Here is a 24440-nt window from a genome sequence, read left to right as displayed (position 1 = left end):
CTGAACCATTTTCATCACTCCCTAGGAAATCCAGACCAGTGGGAGGTGTGGGTACATATGCAAATGTGTGTTCATGTTGGCTTTCTCATTTACCTTATTATTAAGTATCAGGACTCCTAAGATTAGGGATCTGGGTGCCAACAATCAAGTGTTCAGTCAGTGGTCAAGGCAGACAGTCTCTTCAAATTGGAAGTAATGAGGACAATTAGGTTTTGGGTTGAGATTCGAAATTTTATTCAAAATAGTAGCCCTCCTGCAACCCAGCCTGCCTCCCAAGGCTACTGCCTCTTCCTTCCCTTCGTGAAAAGTCTGATCTGCTCAGAGGTGGGGGAGGAGGTAGGGGGTGGTAAGGCTCTCATGGCCTTTGGGATGCCCAGTTCTCTCTTTCCTCCCACAGCCCCTTGCAGTTTCCTCCAGAGATTTCCTCTCTGAGTGTGATTCATTCCGCTCCTGGTTAGTTTATGAGAACTGACAAGATCATGGTCCGGGGTCACATGGCTAACGGCCATGGAAAATAAGCAGCCACAGAGAGGACTCCATCTGCCGCAATCCCCTTGATAGAGGCACCCAGCTGGGGAGCCATCCAGATCTTGTGTTTCCCATAGTGGGGCTTTGGTGGCCTGAAATTGAGGCACTCTTGGGCCAAGCGTTTGGGACAGAGAGAATGAGTTGTATTCGGATTATTCTACTGATTCCTGGTAGCCAAATACTGAGAGGACATACTGAAAGAGGATGAGCAATAAAAGACAAGGAGTAGGCAAAGGTAGATAGAACAGTGAATGTCATTAACTTAGAGGAAAGGTCCCCAGGATGTGGGAGTTGAGTCCCCGTTTTGGTTTGGGGAATTGTTATCATAGACTAAGCCACTCCTTGCTCAAATTCAACAAAACTATCTGTGTAACTTCAGTGCTGTGGCTTCTCTCAGAACACTTCCTTATAGAAACGGAAGGAATTCCACATACTTTTGGAAACGAGAACATAAATCAATTCAGCCCGAAGTCCCAGGACTGCCTTCTGTGACAATAATAATACCTGCAAACACTTATTTCTTCCATAACCTAGAGAAACGGATAATAGAGAATCAGACAGAGACACACCATGCCCAAGAGTTTCTCGGTGTCACAATCCATCCCTAGCCACAGCCAACCCTGGATCTTGCCAGCATACTCAGGGAGACCTCTGGGTGTGAACCTGGAACCCTAGCCCAAACTCACCATGTGAGTCAGACTCACAGAACATCGTGTCTAACCGTTGCACTCTTGTCCAACCCCTCACACTTGTTTATTTCTTAATCCTTACAGTAACTCTAGGAGGAAGGTATTATCATCTCTGCTTGGAATGAGTGAGAAAACCAAGGAAAGGAGAAGTTGAGTAACTTGCCTGATGTCTCTCAGCTAATGAAGGGAAGGGACGGGTCAGAACCAGGGTAGTCTGTCTCTTCAAGCCATCTCTCAGCCCCCCTTTCCACTCTGAACTCAGTAACCCCACCATTCTGTATCTTCTTCCATCTCCGCCTGTAAGTGGGGGCCCGAGCATCATGCCCATGATGGAGAGGAAGGAAAAAGCATGAGCTTCACTTTGGGGCTGTCTCCTCCTCCTGCTCACCCACTACCCCTTATGAGCCTATCCGAAGGGTCAAGGAAGAATAGGTGGAGAAGGGACAAAACCATTCTTTCCTGTATTTTTCTCATGTAGTTAGACCTGTTGAACACCTGTAGCATAAGGTGCTCTTCAGGATAGATGGATGGGTCGTGCTATCAGTGAGATTTATGCCTTATTTATGGATTCCAACACCTCAGCTCCTTCCTGGTTCTATCTTTTTAGGATAGTTTATTTCGTGGGTTACCAGCCAGGTTGAATTATAGTGATCTAAGCTTGGACTCCCACCTGGGCAGATCCTACCTGCACAGACTGTGATCTAAGCTTGGACTCCCACCTGGGCAGATCCCCCCCGCACAAGATTCCTTTTTTTTTTTTTTTTTTTTTTTTAGAAGAGATATTTGCTATAGAACATGTGCACTTACCAGAGAGACAGAAAGTGAGATTATCCCCCAGGGAGTGTGGCCACACTGTAATCCCTTCTCCTCCATTCTACTCTCAGGATTTTGGGCATGCATGCACATACATGTGGCGTGAGTTTAAGCCACCAGGTCTGGGACTCAAACTGCGGTCAACTACATGGAAATCCAGTGACATAACCATTATGCCATCTGCTGGTCCCATGCAGAGAGAATCTGAAGAAGAGCATCCTCTGCCCTTGCAGATGTAGCCACCTGTTTTCTTGCATTTCTTTGTTGGTCTGCAGCATAGCACAGGGCAGTTCTGGTGGTGGTTTCTCAACTGTCAGTGAGAGGTGCAGTAGTAGGAGCCCCCACATGGAAATTCTTCTGTAAGGTACACCCTGTGTATTTTTTTTTTTTATAGCTTTGACTTGGATGAATAACCCTCAGGAGGCTATTTTGAACATAAAAATGTGAATCAATTCAGCCCAAAAATTCAGAAATGCTTTCTACAAACACTTGTGTATTTCATAATCTTTCAAGGGAGTTAGCATAATCTTTTTCAACCTCAGATGAGGCCTCAGCTTTATAAAGAGCCTTAAAATCACAGAGGTGGAGAGAATTTATCATGCTTGTCCATTGGAATGAAAATAAGGGCCAGTTACATGGCATGGTGGTTTAGGAAGGTAGATCCCACATGGCCAAGTGTGTGGTTCAAGTCCAAGACCTGAGTGCAAGTGTGTGTATGTGTACCCAAAAACCTGAGAGGAGAATGGAGAAGGGATTGTGGCATGGCCATCCCTTCTTGGGGGTATTTTTCACTCTCCTCCCCTTTCTTTCTCTCTATTTCTGGCAAATGCACATGCTCTATAGAAAAAAAAAGGAAGATAGAGTGCTTTACTATTCCCTTTAATGTAAGTGCTCATAATGTTGGATTGTGTTAGGTGCTAGAGAGTCAGTGATAAGCTAGTGACCATGGACCCTGTCCTTATGGGGTGTATAGTCCCATGGAGGTGGCAGGCAATGAATAAGGTACAACTAAAGGAAGTATCAATTATAAACTATAATATATGCTACAAAAAAACAAGACTGAAAAATAGAAGATTCTCAGAGAAAACCAAGGATTATTTATATTAGATCAAGCGGTCCAAGTAGAGGACACTGAAGCTGCCCGACCCAACTTGCTTTATATTCCAAGCTGAGGGAATGAACACCTTTGTTTTTAAAATTCAGGTTCTGTGAGCCCCTCTTGAAGCCATAGGTCTCAGTTCTACCTCCACTGGAGTAAGTCTAAAAGTCTTGTTTCTCTTGCAGGTTCTCATTTGTCTCTCTAGTGCTCTGCTCTGACTTACGAGAGAGGGCATCCTGCCTGTATTACTTACTTTGTTATTGCTGGGTCCTTGCTTACCTCTGTGTCTTTTCTCATGAGAAACGGGCTGCTCATCTCACTAAGATCCATTGTTCCTTTTGGAGACCATGTTCTGTTCCTTCTTGCTTGTCTTGTAGCAACATGAAATTCCACTACATTTTCTCCTCCATTCTTAGGTCTTTGCCACCATGAATCTAGACCAATTTTTAAAGGATCTGTAACTTTAAATGATCTGCTGTGCGAGAACATGGATTATTTCTTTACGAGGATTCATTTACTCTAACCCCCACCTTAAAGAGAATTAAAGTGAGTCAGGCTTTCCTGTTCATCCATTCCACATGTGTTTGTTGAGTGCTTGCTATATGTCCAGCACCAGGGTCAGATGAATTCCTTTTGTTAAGAGAGATTTTTGCTATAGCGTGCATTAACTCACTAGAGAGAATGAGAAACAAAGTGAGAAGTCACCCCTAGGGGTGATGGCCATGCTGTAATCCCTTCTCTTCCATTTTCCTTTCAAGATTTTGGGCATGTACTCACACACGTCCAGCTTGAGTTTCAAGCCTCTGGGTTCAGAATTCGAACTGCAGTCAACCATGTTGGAGTCTGGTGCCCTAACTACTACACCACCCATTGGTCCCATATGAATTTCTACATGTCCATAAACATCTTTAAATATGCCACAGCTTTCTTGAGCAAAACATTATACAAGGGGTCCTCAAGAAGTTTGTGGAAAATGCATATTATGAATAACCAAAGATTTCAAAAATTTTTTGCACCAAGATCAGCTCATACTTTAATTTCACTTTTCTACAATCTTTTAGAAGACATTCATGTTATTTGGCCACCTAATTGGTTGGGTACTTCAAACTTGGAAGTTATTTAAACCTCACCTTCTGGCTTCTATAGGTGAGAATCTTCCTATGATATCACTTCCACCGCATTCTTTCTGAGAAGGCTGGCCTCTAGCACTTGGGAATAGGATTCAGGGCTTAATTCATGTGGTGTTGACATGGGCTGGTACCATGGCCTCTTTCCTTTCCTGTTTATGTGCATCTCAGTCACTTTTGGGGGCTGCAAGGGGCAGACTGTTCTGGTGAGGGGTGTTTCCTACAGGATGTCATTTATGATTTCTCCATCACAGATGTGGCTCTGGCTGAAACGTGACCAAAGTTTCGCGGTACATACAAACTTAGATCCCTTGTCAAGTAAGCCATGCAGCTCTCTTATTGCGTAGCCCACGTGACTCTCAAGCAATGTCTTCAGATTCCGAGATTCCAAAAGCCATAAATTAGCAAATCATCAACATATCACCAGGAAGGATCATCTGGTAGCGATTCCAGTCAGAAGGAAACACAGGCCTCAATAACTGATCTTCACAAAGATATGAAGAACTGTAGACAGACAGATACAGTAAATAAGAAGACAAATAGATAATTCAAGTTGACAGACCATCTTGGACTGATTAGGCGTTCTGCTTTGATTAGCATTAAACTTTTTGGGAACAGGGGCAGAGGAGGAAGGCTGCCCTAATACTGGGGAAAAATGACCCCTTGCCTACTTATGAAGTTCAGTACTGAAGGGCACATACAAACGCACTTGTCATTTGATGCTGTATCATACAGTGTCATGTGCCGGGTATTCCATTCTAATGAGAGGGGTCTCGGGTATGGATATGGGCACTTCTTTCTTGGCATCTGCTTTGGATTCTTCTAAGCCACATTTTCAGTTCCTTTCAAACTTGAAGCTCTATTTAAAGAGACTTGGATGCATATTAAATCAATTTCCTGATAATACTGATGGAACGAAGGCTTGCGTTCCCCCCTTTCCTGCTGTCTCTTTCCTTCCACATACTTATCAAAATGTTCCAGCTATTGTTCTGAAAACAAGAATAGAAATGTAGGTGGGAGATGAACTGTGTATCTTAAAAAAGACTAGACTTTTGCTCTCAAGTTTTTTTTTTTTTTCATTAAAAGAAAATGAATTGTGAATATGACTTTTCTAATTATAATCTCTTGAGTCTTCCTGTTCAACCTCATGTTTGATTGGGTGAATCCTTGCTGAGTAGATTCAGAATCTAAGAACAAATGCAACCATCTGAGACTAAGTTGCACTGCGGTCCCTGTCTGCCTGCCATGTCATTCATGCTGATGAAAGTCTTTCCAGAGCCTTGCAAAGCAGTTCTTAGTAGATTTTGGGTTTGTCCTATTGTTGCTGCCATCATGCTCTGAAATTAAGCCAGGAAACTTTCTAACTGGCCAAATCTGGTGTCTCTTTTTATTAAAATATCATAGAGGTCCATGCAGCGTGATAGTCATGGACATGATTTAGGTTCTCTCGGGGTTCGGGCCTCCACATCTTGTACTGCTGTTGCATAACAATGGCCTCCTCCCACCCCCAGAACCATATGGACTGTTCTTAATGTGGACACCACATCAGTGAACGTGATCTGTATCCCCTTCCTTGAACCTTTTCAATAAAAGCACAGGGTGGCAGTTCAGATAGATGCACACCCATATCTCTGAGAGGTTTTATGACCTTAGTCACTGTCCCCAAAGGAAAATGCCAGCTAGTATATATAGAATAGATTTAGGAAGCTCTCATTCCAACATGCTGACTCAACGATTATTTAAACCCCTACCGTGCAAGTGCCTGGGACTGTGCTGCATGCATTGGTTAAAAGAAAGAATAAGAAAGTGTGATTCTTGTTCTCCTGGAGCTTACCTGAAACCTCAACCAATCAGAACCATCTGATGAGCCAGGGACAGCTAAATAGAAGCTTGATAATGTAGAACTATTGTCAAGTGAAATGCTCCCTTGATATAATCTTGTTCAATTAAGTCATGAAGGAATAAAATAAATATGAAGGGAGAAAGCATTGCTCATTCACATTGTTGATGTTAACCCTTGAGCAGTTTAGGGCAAAGGTAACAGAGAAGTATCTTGTGTATCTGAAAACCTACGGATCTAATTATGGACCCAGCAAAAGAAGGGTGCAGAGAGATCTGGGAGGGTGGGGAAGCTGCTGATACTACACTATGGACTCCTTTCCAGACCTCATGGATGTCCCACTGTGGTGTGTCATGCCTCAGCAAGCTTGTGAACCTGTGCCTCCTCCCAGTTCCTGTGTGTAACAAGTGCTGGGGGTCTGTTGAGGCTACACAAATACCTTGAGGGTCTATTCAAAGTAAATAACTAGCAGCTTAAACTAGCTGTGTCAACACCCTTGGTAGTTGCTGGAGAACAAGGTCAGGATGTATCTACTTGACTGTCTCCCAGGGAGGTTCAACCCTGATAGCATGTGCTCTAGGGCCATGATGCATGATTTATCAGGGATGCTAGAGAGGGAGGTGGGGTTTGCTTTGCAAATCAGAAACTTCTCCATGGCGAAATTAAGAATCATTTCTTTTCTTGGACTCATTCTCCCACTCTTCCATCTTTATCCTCTAAGAATGAGGCTGACCCTGTCTGCCTTAGTCTTCCCTCAGTTCCTGGTTGTTTAGAAGTGACATTATCAAGTGGAGACATAGAGCAAGTCTGCTTTGCTCTAGAGAGAAAACTGCCATCCAGTGCCCTGATTTCTCTATATGAGCATAGAACCATCTAGGATTACAAGAGTCAGGTCAAGGGAAGACTGGAGTATTTAAAAATGGACAAAGGCCACCAAGCCCAAAGTAATGGGATGAAAAAATGCAGGGGATGGTCAGTGTTGGAGAAAGAAACAAGAAAGAACTAGGCCAATTTGTGAGGGTTCTGCAACTACAGAATTGTTTACTTAGGAAGGCTATGTAATTCCTCTTTCAGAGAGGAGTAAAAGAAAGGAGAAGACAGAAAGAAACCAAAATGGTGGTGATAATACTTGCATACTTGGTAATTGTGAGAATTAAATGAGAAACAAAAGTGAAGATAAACAAATCTATCACTTAGGGTTCTTTGGTTGCAAGCAACAGAAACTGATTTTTGCTGACTTAAGCAGAAAATGATTTTTTGTTTGGGGAAGCTTAGAGAGTACCTTCCAGAATCCAGAAGAAAGCTAGTTTCTTTCTGGGCAAGATCCCAGAAATGACAGAAAAGACCCAGAAACACAGTTCAAAGGCCCAAGAAGCAGAAAGATGGGAGTTGTCATTATAGGAGTTTGCCATCAGGATGAGTCAACGCCCACTATAAACTTAGTGTCGCTTCATTCAAGATTTAAAAGCACTGATTGACCTCACGTGGGCAGCAAACTTCCATGAGAGGTTCCAAAACTCTATGCAATTGGGGAAGAATAGTTTCCCAAATTAAAAATGTGATGCTAATGACAGAAGGTGGGGTGCTTCATACTGAGCAGGCAGAAACAACCAAAGTCACTTACTTACCCTGAGATTCTCAGCATTTATTTTTAAAACCTTGGACTAGGACTGGCCCCATAACTTAGAGGTGAAGGTAGCTGGATCCTACATGGTTGACCATGGTTCAGATCCCCACCACAATGGCTGAAAAACATGCTGGGCATGTATACATAAGAGCCCCAAATCCTGATGGGATAGAGAAAAGGAGAAGGAATTGCGATGTGACCATGTCCATTGGGGAGGGCCTCTCATCCTCCACCCCATTCTGGCTAGTGCATATGCCCTCTGACAATTTAAAAAAAAAAAAAAAAGATTTGCATCTTCATGTAGGCCACAAGCTACAAAAGCTGTATGATTATTCCTCGCCCATGGTCTAATGGTTTAATTATTTTTACACCCATATATATGGTCTAATTGTGGAAGTCTAATTATGATTTTTTTTTGAGAGTTTTTTTTCTGTAGGGTGTGTATGCTCACCAGAAAGACAGAGAGATAGAAAGCAAGAAATCAGCCCCCCAGGGAGATGGCCATACCATAATCCTTTCTCCTCTTGGGATCTTGGGCACGCATACACAAGTACTCAGCGTGAGTTTAAGCCACTGGATCCAGGACTTGAACCTCAGTCAACTACATGGGAGTCCAGCGACATAGCCATTAAGCCAACTGCTGGTCCCTGAAGTCTAATTATGATTTAGGTTGGTCAAGGTTAGACATGCATCCCTCTAGGGTGGCTTAGGTTCTGACTGTCCATGTATGCCAAGATGCATCATCTTTGTACATAAAGTTCTGGTCTGGTTGGGATATTCTCTGCTGGGGTTCCCAGGAGTCTGTCCTCTGACCTTGGGGAGCTGTACGACAGAGGTGCCTTTGCTGCACTGTTGGGGTCTATTGGCTAAGCCTTCTGCCTCCTATTTAGGGAAACAGCAAAACAGCCTCCCTCCTACAGAATAGTTCTATTGACAGCTGGATAAGATGATTGCTTTATTCTTTTCCTCACTAGGAGGGAGAATGCATTTCCTTCCTTTGATTAGTAAAGTAGTAGATGTGGCCATGGGTAGGAAATTATCTCCAAACCTCCTTGTGTGTGTATTTTAAAAAAAACAAAACAAACAAACAAACAAAAAAAACAAAAACAGGAAATAACCAAAAAACAAAACAAAAACAGGAAATAACCATAGCAGGGTTTCGATTGTAGGTAAAATACACTCTCAAATGTTTTAATTTTTGTCCTTTTCACGTTTATGGATCTCTCACAAACTTGAAATAGGATAGTAGGTTTAAGGTGGACTAAAGCGATTGCAGGTAACTATTACTTTTCTTCTATGTTTGCCATGGAACAGGGTGTTCAAACAGAGCACATTTTGCCAACCGGTCTACTAATAAAGAAACAGTTCTTGAAAACCCAGCAACTTTTGAGATCCTTGAGCTAAGGCCTGGGGTAGGGTGGAAACATGAGGCCAACATAGCCTAGAGTTGATTTTTGCTGGCCATGATCTTCCCCACATAGAAGCCAGTCCCTTGGGACTGGCTCTCAGTAAAGGAGGAAGTGGGAAGGTGGGAGTCAGATTAGCCTTCTTCCCTTTCAGCAGTGGGGTAATGAGCCTCAAGGGAAAAGCTGGGTAATAGTAACCCTGAAGGACAAGACCCAAATCAGGGAAAGCTGGGTTCTGACAGCCGGGGTGGGGGGTAGCACTACTTGGTGACAATAGAATGTAAAGACAGGAAACTTCCTAGCATGAGAGTTAAAAAGAGGTGGTTCAAGTTCAACCTAGGAGAGAAAAACCCAACCTTTTTCTACTGACCACTGTGTGGATTGGGTTGTTGGGTCTCTAACCTCCCCGCCCCTGCTTCCTTTAGGATAAAGCACTGCTGATTCTCCTTGACAAGTACTTCTTAAAATTCATTCCATCATGTCAGGGGCTACCAATAGTGGGAGGCCTTGGGGGGAGATGGGACAAGGAAAACATGATTAGAAGGCTCAGAAGAAAGACAGAAGAGAGTCTAGCATATGTATTTGATATAAATATTATAGTTTTACAGAGACATCTAGATCAATACACGCCACATTTCATCTACCTCTTTGACAAAGTGAGCACAATGTATTCAGGGAAAGCTGTATAGGATTTTCAATTTACTCTGTATGATTTATTGTGACAGGATAGCTATGGGTTTTTTAAGTTCTTTATACTTGTTCCAGTAAAAATGGATATAGTATCTTTAAAAATAAACAGCCCAGAGCTGTGCATTTTACATTGTCTTCCTGGAGCTAGCCTCTGCTAAACAGAGATCTAAGACCTCCCCCCCTTCCCTCTGCGGAACCTGATTGCAGTTGGATTTGGTTCAGTCCTTCCTCACAAGCTTTGTTGGGGGGCTGGGGGTGGTGGAGAGAATAAACAAGGAAATCAATTAGGAAGCTTTTGCAGACGTCTAGACGAGATATGACGATGGCGTAAACTAGGGTGGGGCAGAGAACTGGAGCCCATGTGAGCATTCTGGTGGATGCAGCTCCATCAGCTTGGGCTTCTTCATTTCAGAGTGACTGGCTTCAGGTCACACAGGACAGACCCCCCCACAAGTCTCTTGATTCCCAGCCCAGGATGCTCTCTGAGGCACCAGCTGCTTCCTATCATTAGAAGACAGCAAACAGAGGGGGTCATTCTGTCCTTGGTCTGACTCTCACCTTGCACTGACCTGCTAGACCCCAGTTTCCACATAAAAGGAATGCAGGCACTGGACTGAGCATTTGCCCGGGGCCTTTCTGACTCTAAGATCTATGAGAGCACTGAGCAGTGTAGTCACAAGCATGCTGTCACATTCCTCTTTTCAAAGGTTTTCAATGCTTACGAGCCACTGAGTCTTTTTAAAAGTACTTAGATTTTCATTCTCATTAAACTAAACTCATCCTCAGTGGATCTCTGGCTGCTTCATTTATGGGAGTCTCAAAAAAGCCCTGTCAGGTGGCTGCCCCTCCTGCCCTTGTCTTATGTCTTCTGCCATGAGTCCATTCAAAATGGCACCTGTGAACTGAGTGCTGAAATGGAGGTCTCTCTGCTTAGACATTTAGGCTTTCTTGGCACCTTACCAAGAAGACAGTGACTGAGGAGTATGTGAGGGATTTCATTCTGGAGGTGGAGATAGTTAATAACAGCAGAAGCACGTGCACATACACATACACACATGCGTGTATATGCTATAGAGCATGGGCACTCATTGGAGATAGAAAGAGCGAGTGAGAGAAAGTGAGAGGGAAATTGAGAAAGCAGCTCCTTTAAGGTACAACCACAGGGCAATCCCTTCTCCATTCTCTCAGAATTTGGGGCATGCATGCACAGACATCTTGTGTGTTTTTCAACCCACTGTGTCCACCACTCATATTACACAGTTGACCCTGTGGGATCCAGTGTCCTTAACTTCCACAGCATCTCCTGACCCACATGAATATGTATTTAGTGAACGTGCCCATTGGGAACCAGCAGTTAGCGTAATGGCTATGTCGCTGGACTCCCACGTAGTTGACCGCGGTTCGTGTCCCGGACCCGGTGGCTTAAAACTCACGCCGGGCACGTGTGCATGCGTACCCAAGATCCCGAGAGGAGAATGGAGGAGAAGGGATTGCGGCGTGACCATCCCCCCTGGGGGGGGTGATTTCTCGCTTTCTGTCTCTATGTCTCTCTCTGTCTGTCTGGCGAGCACATGTGCCCTATAGCGAAAAACCTCTTAAAAAAAAAAAAAAAAGATGTGCCCATGAAGTAAGCAAGTGGCAGTTTTCTGGTGACCTGTATTAGAGTTCATAACAGTGAAGCATTATTCTTAGGAAGTCATGCTCAACCATGTGATACTATGCCTGCTCTATGGCCGGCCCATGTTACTACCCCACCAGCCCAGCCCATGTTTATGGCACCCTTGCCCACCACCAGGCACTGCTTGCTTATACTGGATGAATAACGCGCTTCCAGAAAGTGCCATCTGCTCTATTTTGGCATTTCAGATGCTTCTTGGTACATCTGAGATGGATCTTTCAATCTAAACCATTAACATTAGTTTGGGTTTAGTGGATGTTACATTTGCCTAAGAAATATTTGTTCATGGGACCAGCAGTTAGTGTAATGGCTGTCACTGGACTCCCATGTAGTCGACCGTGGTTCAAGTACCGGACCCGATGGGTTGAACTCATGCCGCCAGGTGCATGTTCGTGTGTGCCCAAGATCCCGAGAGGAGAATGGAGGAGAAGGGATTGTGGCATGGCCATCCCCTGTGGGGGGTGATTTCTTGCTTTCTGTCTCTCTGTCTCTCTCTTTCTTTCTGGTGAGTGCACGCACCCAATAAGAAAACAAACAAACAAACAAACAAACACCTCTCCAAAGGAAAAAAAAAGAGAGAAATATTTGTTCACAAAACTGAGAAAAGTATTTAAAAACAAAAAGTCGGGAACCAGCAGTTCGCGTAATGGCTATGTCGCTGGACTCCCACATAGTTGACTGCGGTTTGCGTCCCGGACCCGGTGGCTTAAAAACTCATGCTGGGCGTGCGTGTGTGTGTGTGTGTGTGTGCCCAAGATCCCTAGAGGATAATGGAGGAGAAGGGATTGCAGCGTGGCTATCCCCCCTGGGGGGTGATTTCTTGCTTTCTATCTCTCTGTCTGGCGAGCACACGCGCCCTAAAAGCAAAAAGCCTCTCCAAAAAAAGAAAACAAACAAACAAACAAACAAAAAGTCCATCACATCAGAAATGGCCACTAATTTAGATCTGTTGGTCATTTCACAAACTGAGTGGTCAGGCCCTACAGAAAGCAGCTGTGAAGACTGCCAGTAGTTAAGCAAGTTCAAATCCAGAGCCACAGATGGCAGCTACCTTCATTGTTTAACTTTCTTGAATACTCACCCTTGTAAGTGGATCATCTGCATTCTTGCTGTCCTCTAGATCCCTGAGCTTTATGTCTTTTAGGACAGTTTATAGCCGTCATGTGAATCCTAACACTTTATAATCCTCACAAGGGGCCAGACCCTTCAGTAGTCTCTTACATGTATTACCTCTTTGGCAATCAATGTCTAAGATGCACATTTGCATGACTTTGCAGTTCTTTGACATGCCAGATCATGTGACTTAAGTTAAAAGTTTGCTTTAGAGTTCCTGACCAATGGATTTGGGATTTCTGTTTATCACTCTGCCTTTGCTGAGAATCTAGTGATGCTGTTAATCTGTTGGGTTGTCAGAAAAGTCATGACATATTGTTTCTATGCAAAAATGTGTCATGACTTTTCCAACAATCCAATAGTAGTGATTTTTTTTTTTTAGCTAGAATCTAGTGAAGCTGCAGCACTGATGTTTTATCCACTCCAGTCCCCTAGATTAAGCCTATTCCCTGACCCATGAAGGACCTCTATGATACTCCATCCACCGTGTATCCGGAAGGACCTCTTGTTAGCCCAATCTTGCCTGTCCTGAAGGAGCAGAAGCTGAAATACCTAAGCATATGTCCTTTCCCCCTCCACCATCATCTTAGTACTAAAGTCAGAGACCCTGGATGGCATCCTGGGCAAGTCACTGTTATTCACGGTAGGGTGTCAGGTATATGACTTAAGAAAATTGAGGTTCAGAAAAGTTATCTGAAGAGATGTCGATAGTGAAAGTGCAGGGTTATTTGGGGATTAAGTGAGATTATATGGGCCACAGAGCACTTTTTATCTGTTATGTAATGATTTTCAGCTGTCATGTGTATCCTACCATTTAAAAAAGCTTCCAGTGGGCCAGGCTCTGACATGTATTATCTCTTTACATAAATTCTCAGGCTGACCTCATGAAGCAGGGACTGGCTTTGGCCCCTCAAAATCTCTGACTTTTTGTAAAATGAATTGGTACCTTGTCCAAGATTTAGTAATGCAGTATCTGAGGTGAGTTAACACAGGGCTATCAGAGGATGAATCTCATGTGGTAGATTTGTAGGTGTCATGGAACTCAACAGAGACAATTTTGGATGGGGATCTGACTGATATTCTTCAAATCATGCTGTGCGAGCAACCACCTCCCTGCTTCAAGAAGGAAACACCTTACTCTCAGTCCTAAAGCATTTTCAATTATATCTCCAGTAATTGAGGATACAATCAATTCTACTTCTCTTCTCTCTGCAGTAATATTCTGCCTCTGGAATTTTCCACAGTCCTGAAAATATCCTGGATAGTAAAGTTTCCCCATTCGCTGTCCATTCCTCATGCTCCTGCAGGGCCTTGGGCACTTCCTCAGACACAGGCTGGCGGAAGCAGGTCTTCTGATGCTGATGCAGAGCTAGAGAGGCTGCGTCTCCCCATCCATCAATTCTAGCTGCAGTCAAACATTTTCAATATGTGGGCTCCTTGATAACTTTCACTGTATGGAAAACAAAATGGAGGGAAATGATTATTGGCACAAAAGGGGGAGGTCGTAAATCTTCAAATCAGATACAGGACAGATTGGAACAATATGGGTTCTCCAAGGTTGCCATGATAATGTACCTAATAACTCTCCTTGGGCAAAAAGGCAATCTGCTTTCAATCAATCTCGCTTTTACTGAGCAAAAATACCAATTATGTTGAGGGAAGATTTTTTTTCTTTCTTTTTGATAAAGACTGCTCTCCACCCCAGAAATCATGCTGTAGCTAAAAGATATATATTTTCAATTGTCTAGAATGGTATTGGACAGCTAGCACCAAATGAAAAAAGTCAATCCTTTTTTTTTTCTTTCCTCTCCTGCCAGCATTTGTCTACTTCTTAAGAGAAGTGAAAGCTAATTAAAGGCTTAAGGGATAATATTGATTGCATTGGAATATATTTTATATGTACCCAGCACATTTTCAAGTAAGAGAACCCTGACTTTATCTGAGGTTGAATAAATCAGCTGGCAGAGCCTTTGATTCAAGGGTGAAAGGAGGGGAGCTCATCTCCCCTTCCACTTCTCACACATCTTTCCTAGGGATGAATGATTTCAGAAGAGAAAGAGGGGAGGATGGCAGATGTTCATTCAGTTCTTTGCATTCAGGATAGGAAGGATGAATGTTCAGACATTCCCCCAGACCCATCATTGATTTGAATCCAGCTTTGAATAATAACCAGGCTTATGGTGGTATAGAACTTTGAACTCTACAATGCCTTGTGCAGGAGGCTGACTGAGTGGTATTAACCTCCTGGCTTCCTTGTACGTTGAATGGGAATAAATTGCTTGCCCAGGATCATGCACATCCTTGTAACAGAGCAGGGCATCAAATCTAGCTTACTTTCATATCTAGGAACAGCCCCAACCATGCATTTGTCCTGTGGGGATAGCCATAGGTTGGGTTTATGTTAGCCTTAATCTTGGAGGTCTGTGAACAAAAAGCATTAGGATGGCAACAAGCCCCCCATCGTTATCTGTGATGAGCTCAGGTCACGAGGGAATCCAGTTCCTTGATCACTGTGAACCCACTTGACAAATTTAAGATCAGAAATCTTATTTAGAGCATGCAAATCCATTTGCAGCCTCTATTGTTCACATAAATGCACAGGTGCCCCAATAAGTATTTTAAGATGTGATGAAAATGGATATAATCTCAGTGCTCAATGTATATTGTATATTCTGATATACTATGTGTTTCAGAACCCTATAGTTAAGGGGGTGTTAATCACATAGGCTTTGGACATAAAATTTGGGTGGGGAACCGAGAGATCTCTTCATCCTAGTGGTAATGGCTAGAGAGCAAAGTGATCGTGTTGAGAGGTCTCTTCTGCAGTAGCCCATTGGCTCTTCCCTTCCCTGATGGCCTCCGCTTGCGGGATCGCTAAGTGCACCAGCGTAACAATAACAGTCCATAATGGTGATATTATTAACTGCATCGTGCATATAATTGATTTACTCTTTGTTCTGCATCATTATCCTTTCACCAATGAGTTTACTGCGTTATTCTCACATACTTAGTCAAGCACCAAATTACAAGGAAAGGGCAGGCTCTTGTAATGGCATCTAATGGAACATCGCATAAGCCATCATTACCGCCTCCTATTATGAGCTGCCTGCAGCCAATGAGCTTTCTGCCTTATTGGAATGTGCACAGAGCAATTAGAAAGTGCAAGGGACCTGGCCATTCTAAATTTTACCCAGGATATTACCACGCTATGTGTTCAACCCCTGCCCCTATCCTCAGGAGCAGCTAGGGAGATTCAGCCTCTGTCATTATCACTTTGAGGGTCACAGGGCCATGACCTGAGCCCCTTGCTACCTCTTTTTACATCAGTCCTGTGATTGATTTCATTTCCATAGTTAGTCCTTTTGATCTTGGGGCTAATTCTTTTTTTTTTTTTTTCTTTTTTTTTCTTTTTTTTTTTGGAGAGGTTTTTCGCTATAGGGCGCGTGCGCTCATGAGACAGAAAGCGAGAAATCACCCCCCAGGGGGGATGGTCACGCCGCAGTCCCTTCTCCTCCATTCTCCTCTCGGGATCTTGGGCATGCACGCACACGCACTCGGCATGAGTTTTAAGCCACCGGGTCCAGGACGCGAACCGCAGACGACGATGTGGGAGTCCAGCGACATAGCCATTACGCTAACTGCTGGTTCCCTTGGGGCTAATTCTTGGATCAAAGTGCATACTCCTGATTGGGCACCATGTCACAAATATAAGTGACCGTAGTCTACTCTGATACCAAAGTCAGGCTGGTACAGGAGCCCAAAGATGTTGGAGGTACTATTGGTCTCACGGTTCTTGAAAAGGGACTCATCTCCTCAGAGCAAGCCACTATTTCCTGACACAGAAGTCCAAACTGCTCTGGGATAAGGGAAGGAATTCCAGCCTCATTTTTGTCCTGGCTTCTCTCCATCTTGAGGTCAGTTTCTTTGGCTCTCTCATGGAAATCTCAGGCACCCTAAAGACACAGCCCTCTAGGGATGCACAGCAGGCCAGCGTGATATTCGATTCCATAGGCATCCCATCCCCATTTAGCCCTGAATAATGCTCACTTACTGTAAAGTGTTACATGCCCCCATTGTCAGAGGAGTTATGGTGGAAAAATGCAAAATTTCCTTTTTACTGCTTATGGCCAGCAGAGCCTATAACGTGTCAAGCCGCACATTAGCCACCCTGATAAAAGTCCGCTTTCTTACACACAAAATCATCGTTTCAGCAAGATTTGTTATCTCATTACCTGATAAGCTCTATGTCATAAACCAAGACTCATACGGTAAATCTCCCGGGAGGACGCTTTGTGGGCAGAAAGGGAGAGATATGAATCTGCAAGGGACTTGATAATGCAGCATTTAAGCACAAGCATAATGTCACTTATTGTTAAATGCATAAAACCACTTGGCCAAACGGTTGGGCTTTTAATAGGATTTTGTGCGGCATCAGGTGAGAAGCCATATGCTTTTCTGTCTAGGAGTCTCTGAGCACCTGCTAGCACCACTGCTTTGCCTCATAGCCCTCTGGGAATGGGAGCTGGGCTTTATGGAGGCCGTGGGAGGAGATGAATTCTTCCCCTGCAGCTGCTGCGCTTCCTCTGTCTTGCCTGTAGGTGGGATGTGGGGTCACTGTCATGGGGCCTGGCCTGGTCTAACTGGCCTCTCCTGTACAGGCATATTGTGGTGTGTGGACACATCACTCTGGAGAGCGTCTCCAACTTCCTGAAGGACTTTCTGCACAAGGACCGGGATGATGTCAATGTGGAGATCGTCTTTCTTCACAAGTAAGAGGCTCCTGCTGTTTCCAGACCCTCTACCCCATCGCAAACTCTGAGGGACTCCCTGGATGTCTGTAAGAGTGGTGATGGGGATGACATTGGAGATCAGGGCAGAGCTGAATAAGCCTAACCCCTGCTGGTCTCATTGGAGGAGAGGGTCTGATAGGACCAGTGGAAAGGTAGGTAACACACTAGTTCAGCCATGAGATCAGATCCTGCCTCTGCAAAGACAGTTCTGGGGACCACATTGGAGTTTCTCTCTAAAAGGAGTGGAGCTCACTATGGGTTCAGCTCATCACTATTGTCTCCTCAGCAGTCTGAGTCTTTGTGATCCAGGTGTGACCACCATGTCTGGAGTAAGATGATTAGTCATAGGATGTGGATACTTCAGAAGGCAGGAATGAGACAGTGACTAAGCAAACCCCCAACCTAAGAGGAAGCAGAGTGTAAGGTTATAACCATAACAGCTGCTGCTCCAAGGAATCTCCAGTGTAGGAATAGGCTGGCCACTGTGCATGAAGTCTCATCTAATCCATAGAAGGAGTCAAAGTAGATGTCCTAGACTTAAATTTCTCCTTCTGAATGCTGACTCAACCAATTACTGGTTGAGCAAGTTACTTAACCTTCCTGTGTCCCAATTCCCACATCCGTAAACCAAGGATATAATACTGGTTTCTACCTCATTGGGCTGTTGTAAGGATGAAATGAAATAAACCATGTAAAGTGTGCAGAAGATAATCAGGCATGTAGTAAGAGCTCAATAAATGTTAGCTGTCATTGTGAAAGATAAAATAATACAGTCTATCAGGCTTCACAATCAACTTAGGAGGCAGGTCTTAGTGTGTGTGTTTTACAGGTAAGGAAAGCAAGATATTCCTCTTCACTCAGTGTCACAGAGATTTTAAACTTGGCCTGATCCCCTTTCTGGGTGAAAGGTAGTCTGTGACAGGAAAGGAGAGAACAGGGGGCTTTGCCACACTTATGTGGATGGTACCATCGTCTTTTTTTTTTTTTTTAGAGAGAGATGAGGCTATCATGGTGCCAGCCCTGGCAGCAAGTTGCAAAGGGCCAGGACAAAGCTCACGTGTTGGTGTTGGCTCAACATGATGTTGCCCACCCAGAGCTCTGTCCTGCTTTGAGGGTCCACCGAGGTTGACTTCCCTACAAGTACCTCATCTGTGCATCCTCTTCCTCTGGCACTTGTTCACAGAATGCCAAACCTCTGACTTGCCACTATATTGGAACAGGAACGTTTTTCTTCTCTGCACTGACTTCTCCAAACTCCAAAAAGACATCCAGACTATGGTAGCACAGGTGTAGGTGCCTACAGGTTCAACTTAGTGCTTAACCACTCATTACCAGCTGTAGAGCCAGGGCTTTGCTGAGTATCTGTAAGGTCCAGGAGAGGTGCAGTGCACAGGTTCTGCCCTTACAGTGGATGGGCATGTGGGCAAAAATGAGAGGACGGCAATAATCCTGTATTATCTGATGGATGCTGAAGTCAGTTTAATCACATAGTGGAACTGCTTGGGATATTTTTACCAGGGAGAGACTAGTGCTGTCTGTGTTGCTGGGGCAGCTTCTGATTTAAGCTGGACTTGTAATGGATTGGGAAGCCTGGTAGGATTCATACAGGCAGTCTCTCAACCACTGCTTAGTTTGAGTAAACAAGCTGGCTGCTCACTAGCAATTCAATTGCTAGGATTCACCTTTGTATATCTAGCATCTATCACTGTCACACTGGAGGAGATGGCCCAGCTAATTAACCTCTTGAAGCTTTGGGTTAATAATATACCTTCAAAAGGAGTTGCTTTTGTAGTTTAAATGAGTTAATATTTCTCACTTACACAGTGCTTAGAACATTGTTTGCCACAAAGGAAATGCTCAAACATGTTAACAATAATAATAATAACTAAGGACTTAGTAAGTATTGACTTAGTACATGCATGGGCACACAGTAGGTTCTAACTAAATATCATCTCCCAGTACCTAGCACAAGAGCAGGAATTTTTTATCTTTGCAGAATGGATGAAAGAATGAATAGGTTGACCAATTGTTTAATCTTTGTCCTCCAATGGGAAAGGAGTCTGTACAGCTCAGCAATAAGATGTATGATGATGAGTACTACACATGTGCAATACACGTGTGAATCAAGATCAGTACTGAGAATAAATTCTACTGTTCTGCTCAGCAGTGATATTTTTGATCTAGGCCTTCTGGACAAGAAATCCATGAGGTAGAAAAACGGGGAAGGCTTCTGGTAGAGGAGAGAATAGTAGGATATCCTACTATTAGGGGAAATTTTAGCTATTTTCTGATTGTATTAGAGTTCTGTAGACTAATAGATGAGACGTAACTATAGATGTCTATGTCTATGTCTATGTCTATGTCTGTATAGATCTGGATACATATAGCGATACTGATATCTATAGCTATGTATGTGAGTGTGTGTCACTTAATGATGGGGATATATTCTGAGAAGTAGGTCATTAAATGATTTTGTCATTGTATGAACATCATAGAGTGTATTTACACAAACCTAGGTGGTAAAGTCTACACATCTAGGCTACATGGTATTGCCTATTGTAATCTTACGTGCCCACCGTCATACACATAGTCTGTCATAGACTTATGCATCATTACATGATGCATGACTGTACAGTTCTTTATATCTAACTATCTATGGCAGATTTATTTGAGGAATTGGCTCACTTGACTATGGAGCTGCAAAGTTCCACATTCTGATGTCTGCAAGCTAGAGACACAGGAAAGCCAGTGTAATTTAGTCTGAGCCTGAATGCTGAGACCAAGGGGGGCTAATGGTATATATGCTAAAGGCAGCAGAAGGGGAGAAGAGATGTTTTAGCTCCAGCAGGTTGTCAGGAAGAAAAAGGTCAAATTCCTTCTTCTAATATTTCATTCTATAAAGGCCCTCAGCAGATTGGATGGTGCCCACTCTCACTGAGAGGACATTTCACTAATCAAATGCTACTGTCACCCAGAAACACCTTCAATAGACACACCCTAAAATAATATTTAACTGGGACCAGCAGTTAGCATAATGGCTATATCGCTGGACTCCCATGTAGTTGATTGCGGTTCGAGTCCTGGACCCAGTGGCTTAAACTCACACTGGGCGCACGTGTGTACATGCCCAAGATCCTGAGAGGAGAATGGAGGAGAAGGGATTGCAGCATGGCCATCCCCTCTGGGGGGGTGATTTCTCGCTTTCTGTCTCTCTGTCTCTCTCTGTCTTTCTGGAGAGCGCACGTGCCCTATAGCAAAAACCTCAAAAAAAAAATTAACTTAGGCACTCCCTGGTGCAGTTGACACATTAATTTAACTATCACACTGGTGTTGCAGATCTGTGGATCCCATTCATAACACAGTTGAAGACATTTTGCCTCACAGGCCTCAGTCTTTCTAAATGACAAGAACCTCTTTATATTACCCTGGTACTGGTTTTGACTTTTAGCTGGGCTGGGTTTTTATTTGTCTTGAGTGTGAGAGTTTTGTTTTCTGTGGCAAGAAAGGGGGCTTATTTGAAGATCATCACCTTTTCCCAGGTCTTTCTCTGGAAATTAGAGAGGAGGGAGGCCATGGAACTGAAGTCTCTGAGTCAATTATATTAATGACTGTTTCTTTTTTCCCCTGTGCAGCATTTCCCCTAACCTGGAGCTTGAAGCTCTGTTCAAACGACATTTTACTCAGGTGGAATTTTATCAGGGTTCGGTCCTCAATCCACATGATCTTGCAAGAGTCAAGGTAAGAAGGGAGATGTGACTTCTGCTTTTACTCCATCTCAGGGGGGTCTGACACTGTGGTGAGGGGGGAGTGCCTTCAAGGATGGCCAAGCATCATCTCTTAAATCCCTCAAGACGAAAGTCAGATACCACCGACCTTGATAGCACCCTTCTAGTGTTATACTGGCACATATTAGACCACCTATAAGCATTCCACACTTGGATGAGTCATAACATGAAACTTATTCTGCTCCCTCAATATCAGCAACTCCTGAAGGAAGTAGACCAGTTGTACAAACTCAATAGTTTTATATACTATGTAACAATCAAGTAATTGCCATCTTGAATACTTAAGTTGAAGTCAATCTAATTCTGATATCAATTATTTAATATGAAAGAGGCAGTAGGGTAATATATAAACTGAAATTCCACAAAACCACAAAATATCTGGAGCTTCCTTCCTCACCCCCAAAAGACTCAAGCTACAAAACTCAACATCCAGGTATCAGACATCACTTGGTAATGGGCTAATCTTTCTTTCCACAACATGCCAAGTTAGAAACATCTGATAAAGCACATCTGATGCTTAGAAGGGATAGGGGACCCAGCATTATGGGATCTGCTACCTTACTCATTTTATATACAATTTTTAAGCATGTTCAAATTTGTATGTGCCAGTGGTTATACATTAATATTACAAAGTCACTGAAGTCTCCATGTTAATTATAGTCACCACATAATTCTGTAAATCATGTAATTAGCCAAAGTGAATAATCTGAAAGGATATGGGTAATTCCTTGCATTATTAAAGAGATCTAGAGACAATTTCAGACATACCATGCAGGAAATCATGCCTTCCCACCAAATGCAAGAATGGTCTATTAAGTATAACATGCCAAGTAGGACAGATTGCAGACCTGAGCCAGCATGAGAATTCTTATGCTTATGTACTCCAGTTAATATTATCCAGACGTGACCCAACTCATGGCTAATGTGAACTCTTATGAGAACACAGGAAAAATAGCTATTGTTCATGGACCTAATTTAAATGCAAGCAATTATTAGCACATCATACTCATGGTCTCCTCTAAGGAATAAATCCCTTTTGGCTTGTGTTTAGATAAGTCAATAAGTTTTTATTTTGAGTTCATTCGTAAACATTATTGCATGCGTATAGATTTATTATCTTTTGAACATCTGAGTACTAATTTAGTGCTCAACAATATAGAACTTTATATGATTTAGGATCTGATCTTTTCATAGTCTGTAGATAATAAGATGTGAGAAAGATTAGTTGAAGAACTTTGGAATCTAAAATTCAGAATTAACTAGTCAGTTAATTTGCTGATCTAAGAGAAGAGATTTAACCCTACTATCTCCATTTCTTTCTTTTCTTTTCTTTTTCTTTTTTTTTTTTTTTTTTGAGAGTTTTTTTGCTATAGGGCGCATGCGCTCACCAGACAGACAGAGAGACAGAGAGACAGAAAGCAAGAAATCATCCCCAGGGGGGATGGCCACGCCGCAATCCCTTCTCCTCTCGGGATCTTGGGCACGCATGCACATGCGCCCGGCGTGAGTTTTAAGCCACCGGTTCCAGGACGCAAACCGCGGTTGACTACGTGGGAGTCCAGCGACATAGCCATTACGCTAACTGCTGGTCCCCCTACTATCTCCATTTCTTGACTAGAAAAACTTGGATGATAGTGCAGATGGTTGAGAAAGGAGGCAGGGAGGGGATGGAAAGACTTAACTGTTATCTAAAGAGATCTGGAAATCCTACATGGAAGTGACTATGCCAAACGAAATGTGTAATTACCAAGGTACATGTTGTACCTCCAACAGCAGCAGGATGAAATGTTTATACCATAACAAGAACTTACAACCTACACTTTTGACAAAAACAATAATCTCTCAGGACTTTTTTTTCCCCTCTCCTTGCAAAGCACCAGGTTTCCCAAGAGCTGTCGACAGAGACACTGCAGTGGAGCATGGCTATTTATATGTTTGTGTTCTGTGATTTTTTTTTTTTTCTTTTGGTGTCTTAGATAGAGTCAGCAGATGCGTGCCTAATCCTTGCCAACAAATATTGCGCCGACCCAGATGCTGAAGATGCCTCCAACATCATGAGGTAACTCTAGGGGGTGGGGGGACTGGGTAGGCTCTGGACTTGGCACCCCATGGCCCTCTCAAAGTCTTTTTGGGTCCTCTAAGAGGACTATCTTTGGGGGACTTTCTTTTTCCCATAAGCCACACCACATCTTGTCATCTGCATAGGCCTGGGAGCCGAGGCTGTGTTGAAAAGGAGGGCAGTGGTACCCAGGACACGGCCAGCAGGAGGCTCACCCTGGCCAAACAGGAGCTCTGGGGCTCACAGTTAATATTGAGTTTGAGGTTCTTTGAGAAGAACTAGGAAAGGAAATAGAGATTTAGATGGGTGCAGGCCTGAATTAAGGTACCATGTTCCCCTAGGGAACTTAATGCTATCTAACTGGGACACTTTTGCCTCCCTGGGAACATTCTGCCACATTTGGAGTTTTGGTTTGTTACAACAAGGGGAAAGTGTTGCTGGTGTCTGGTGGGCTGAGAAGAAGGATGCTGTTAAAACATCCTACAGTGCACAGACAGACCCCAGTAGGGGATTATTGGCCCCAAGTGTTACCAGTGCAGATTGAGAAACCCTTTGGTTGAGCTTTCCAAGTGTGTCTATAGTATGTTGATTAGCATCACCCCAAAGAGAACTTTGTTGTCAAATTAATTTGTTTCAACTAGTTTCTCAACATTAGTTTTCTTCACTGAAAGCCTTTTCAGCACTATTAATAATATGAATCTCTGAAATAATGTATTATGGAGCATTTCTCAAACTTATTTGTCTACAAGCCCCTCTTCCCCATTTTTTATAGAACCTCTTCTGGGAGAGGACAGTCTGAAACAAGCTGCCCAGTGCCTTTTGACAAATGGATTAGATCCATCTAGCGCTATTTTCAGCCCTATTTCCAATACCTTTTTCTTTTCTCATTTCAGAAGAAAAAAATGGGCAGATTTGTTCTTTCTTTAGACCCAGTAGTCACATCTTGTGACCTTGAAAAGACTAAAATGTTAAGACATTTACTCCAGGTAGTTAAGCCCTTTCAGAATTCATCTGTTCTCTAGCCCCAGTTACAGGATAGTTAAGAGAACTGGGAGAGAATAATAAAGAGAACCTTCTGGAGAGGAGAGGAACTAAGGGAAACATTTCACTCCCACTGAATTCCCAGGAACTCTTGCCTAATTGTGAACAGCCATCCTTTGGTCCAGATAGAGATTTCCCCTCTCCCTCCAGCTTGG

At 43.3% G+C, this 24440-nt stretch overlaps 1 protein-coding gene across 6 annotated transcripts in view; it reads left to right on the top strand.

The window, feature by feature from the left end:
- The window catches only part of KCNMA1 (potassium calcium-activated channel subfamily M alpha 1), an 818234-nt gene that overhangs the window by 572409 nt on the left and 221385 nt on the right, over positions 1 to 24440 (top strand). For all 6 annotated transcript variants that reach the window (XM_027774363.1, XM_027774362.1, XM_006154895.3 and 3 more), the window contains exons 10-12: positions 17269 to 17379; positions 21033 to 21138; positions 23162 to 23244. In XM_027774363.1, coding sequence (XP_027630164.1) covers positions 17269 to 17379; positions 21033 to 21138; positions 23162 to 23244 — 300 coding nt within the window. The remainder of the gene's footprint in view (positions 1 to 17268; positions 17380 to 21032; positions 21139 to 23161; positions 23245 to 24440) is intronic.

This window comes from Tupaia chinensis, unplaced genomic scaffold (genome assembly GCF_000334495.1).
Source record: "Tupaia chinensis unplaced genomic scaffold, TupChi_1.0 Scaffold000424_1, whole genome shotgun sequence".
Taxonomy (NCBI): domain Eukaryota; kingdom Metazoa; phylum Chordata; class Mammalia; order Scandentia; family Tupaiidae; genus Tupaia; species Tupaia belangeri.
The sequence above is the reverse complement of the archived record's forward strand: the minus strand, read 5'-3'. Positions and strand labels throughout refer to the sequence as shown.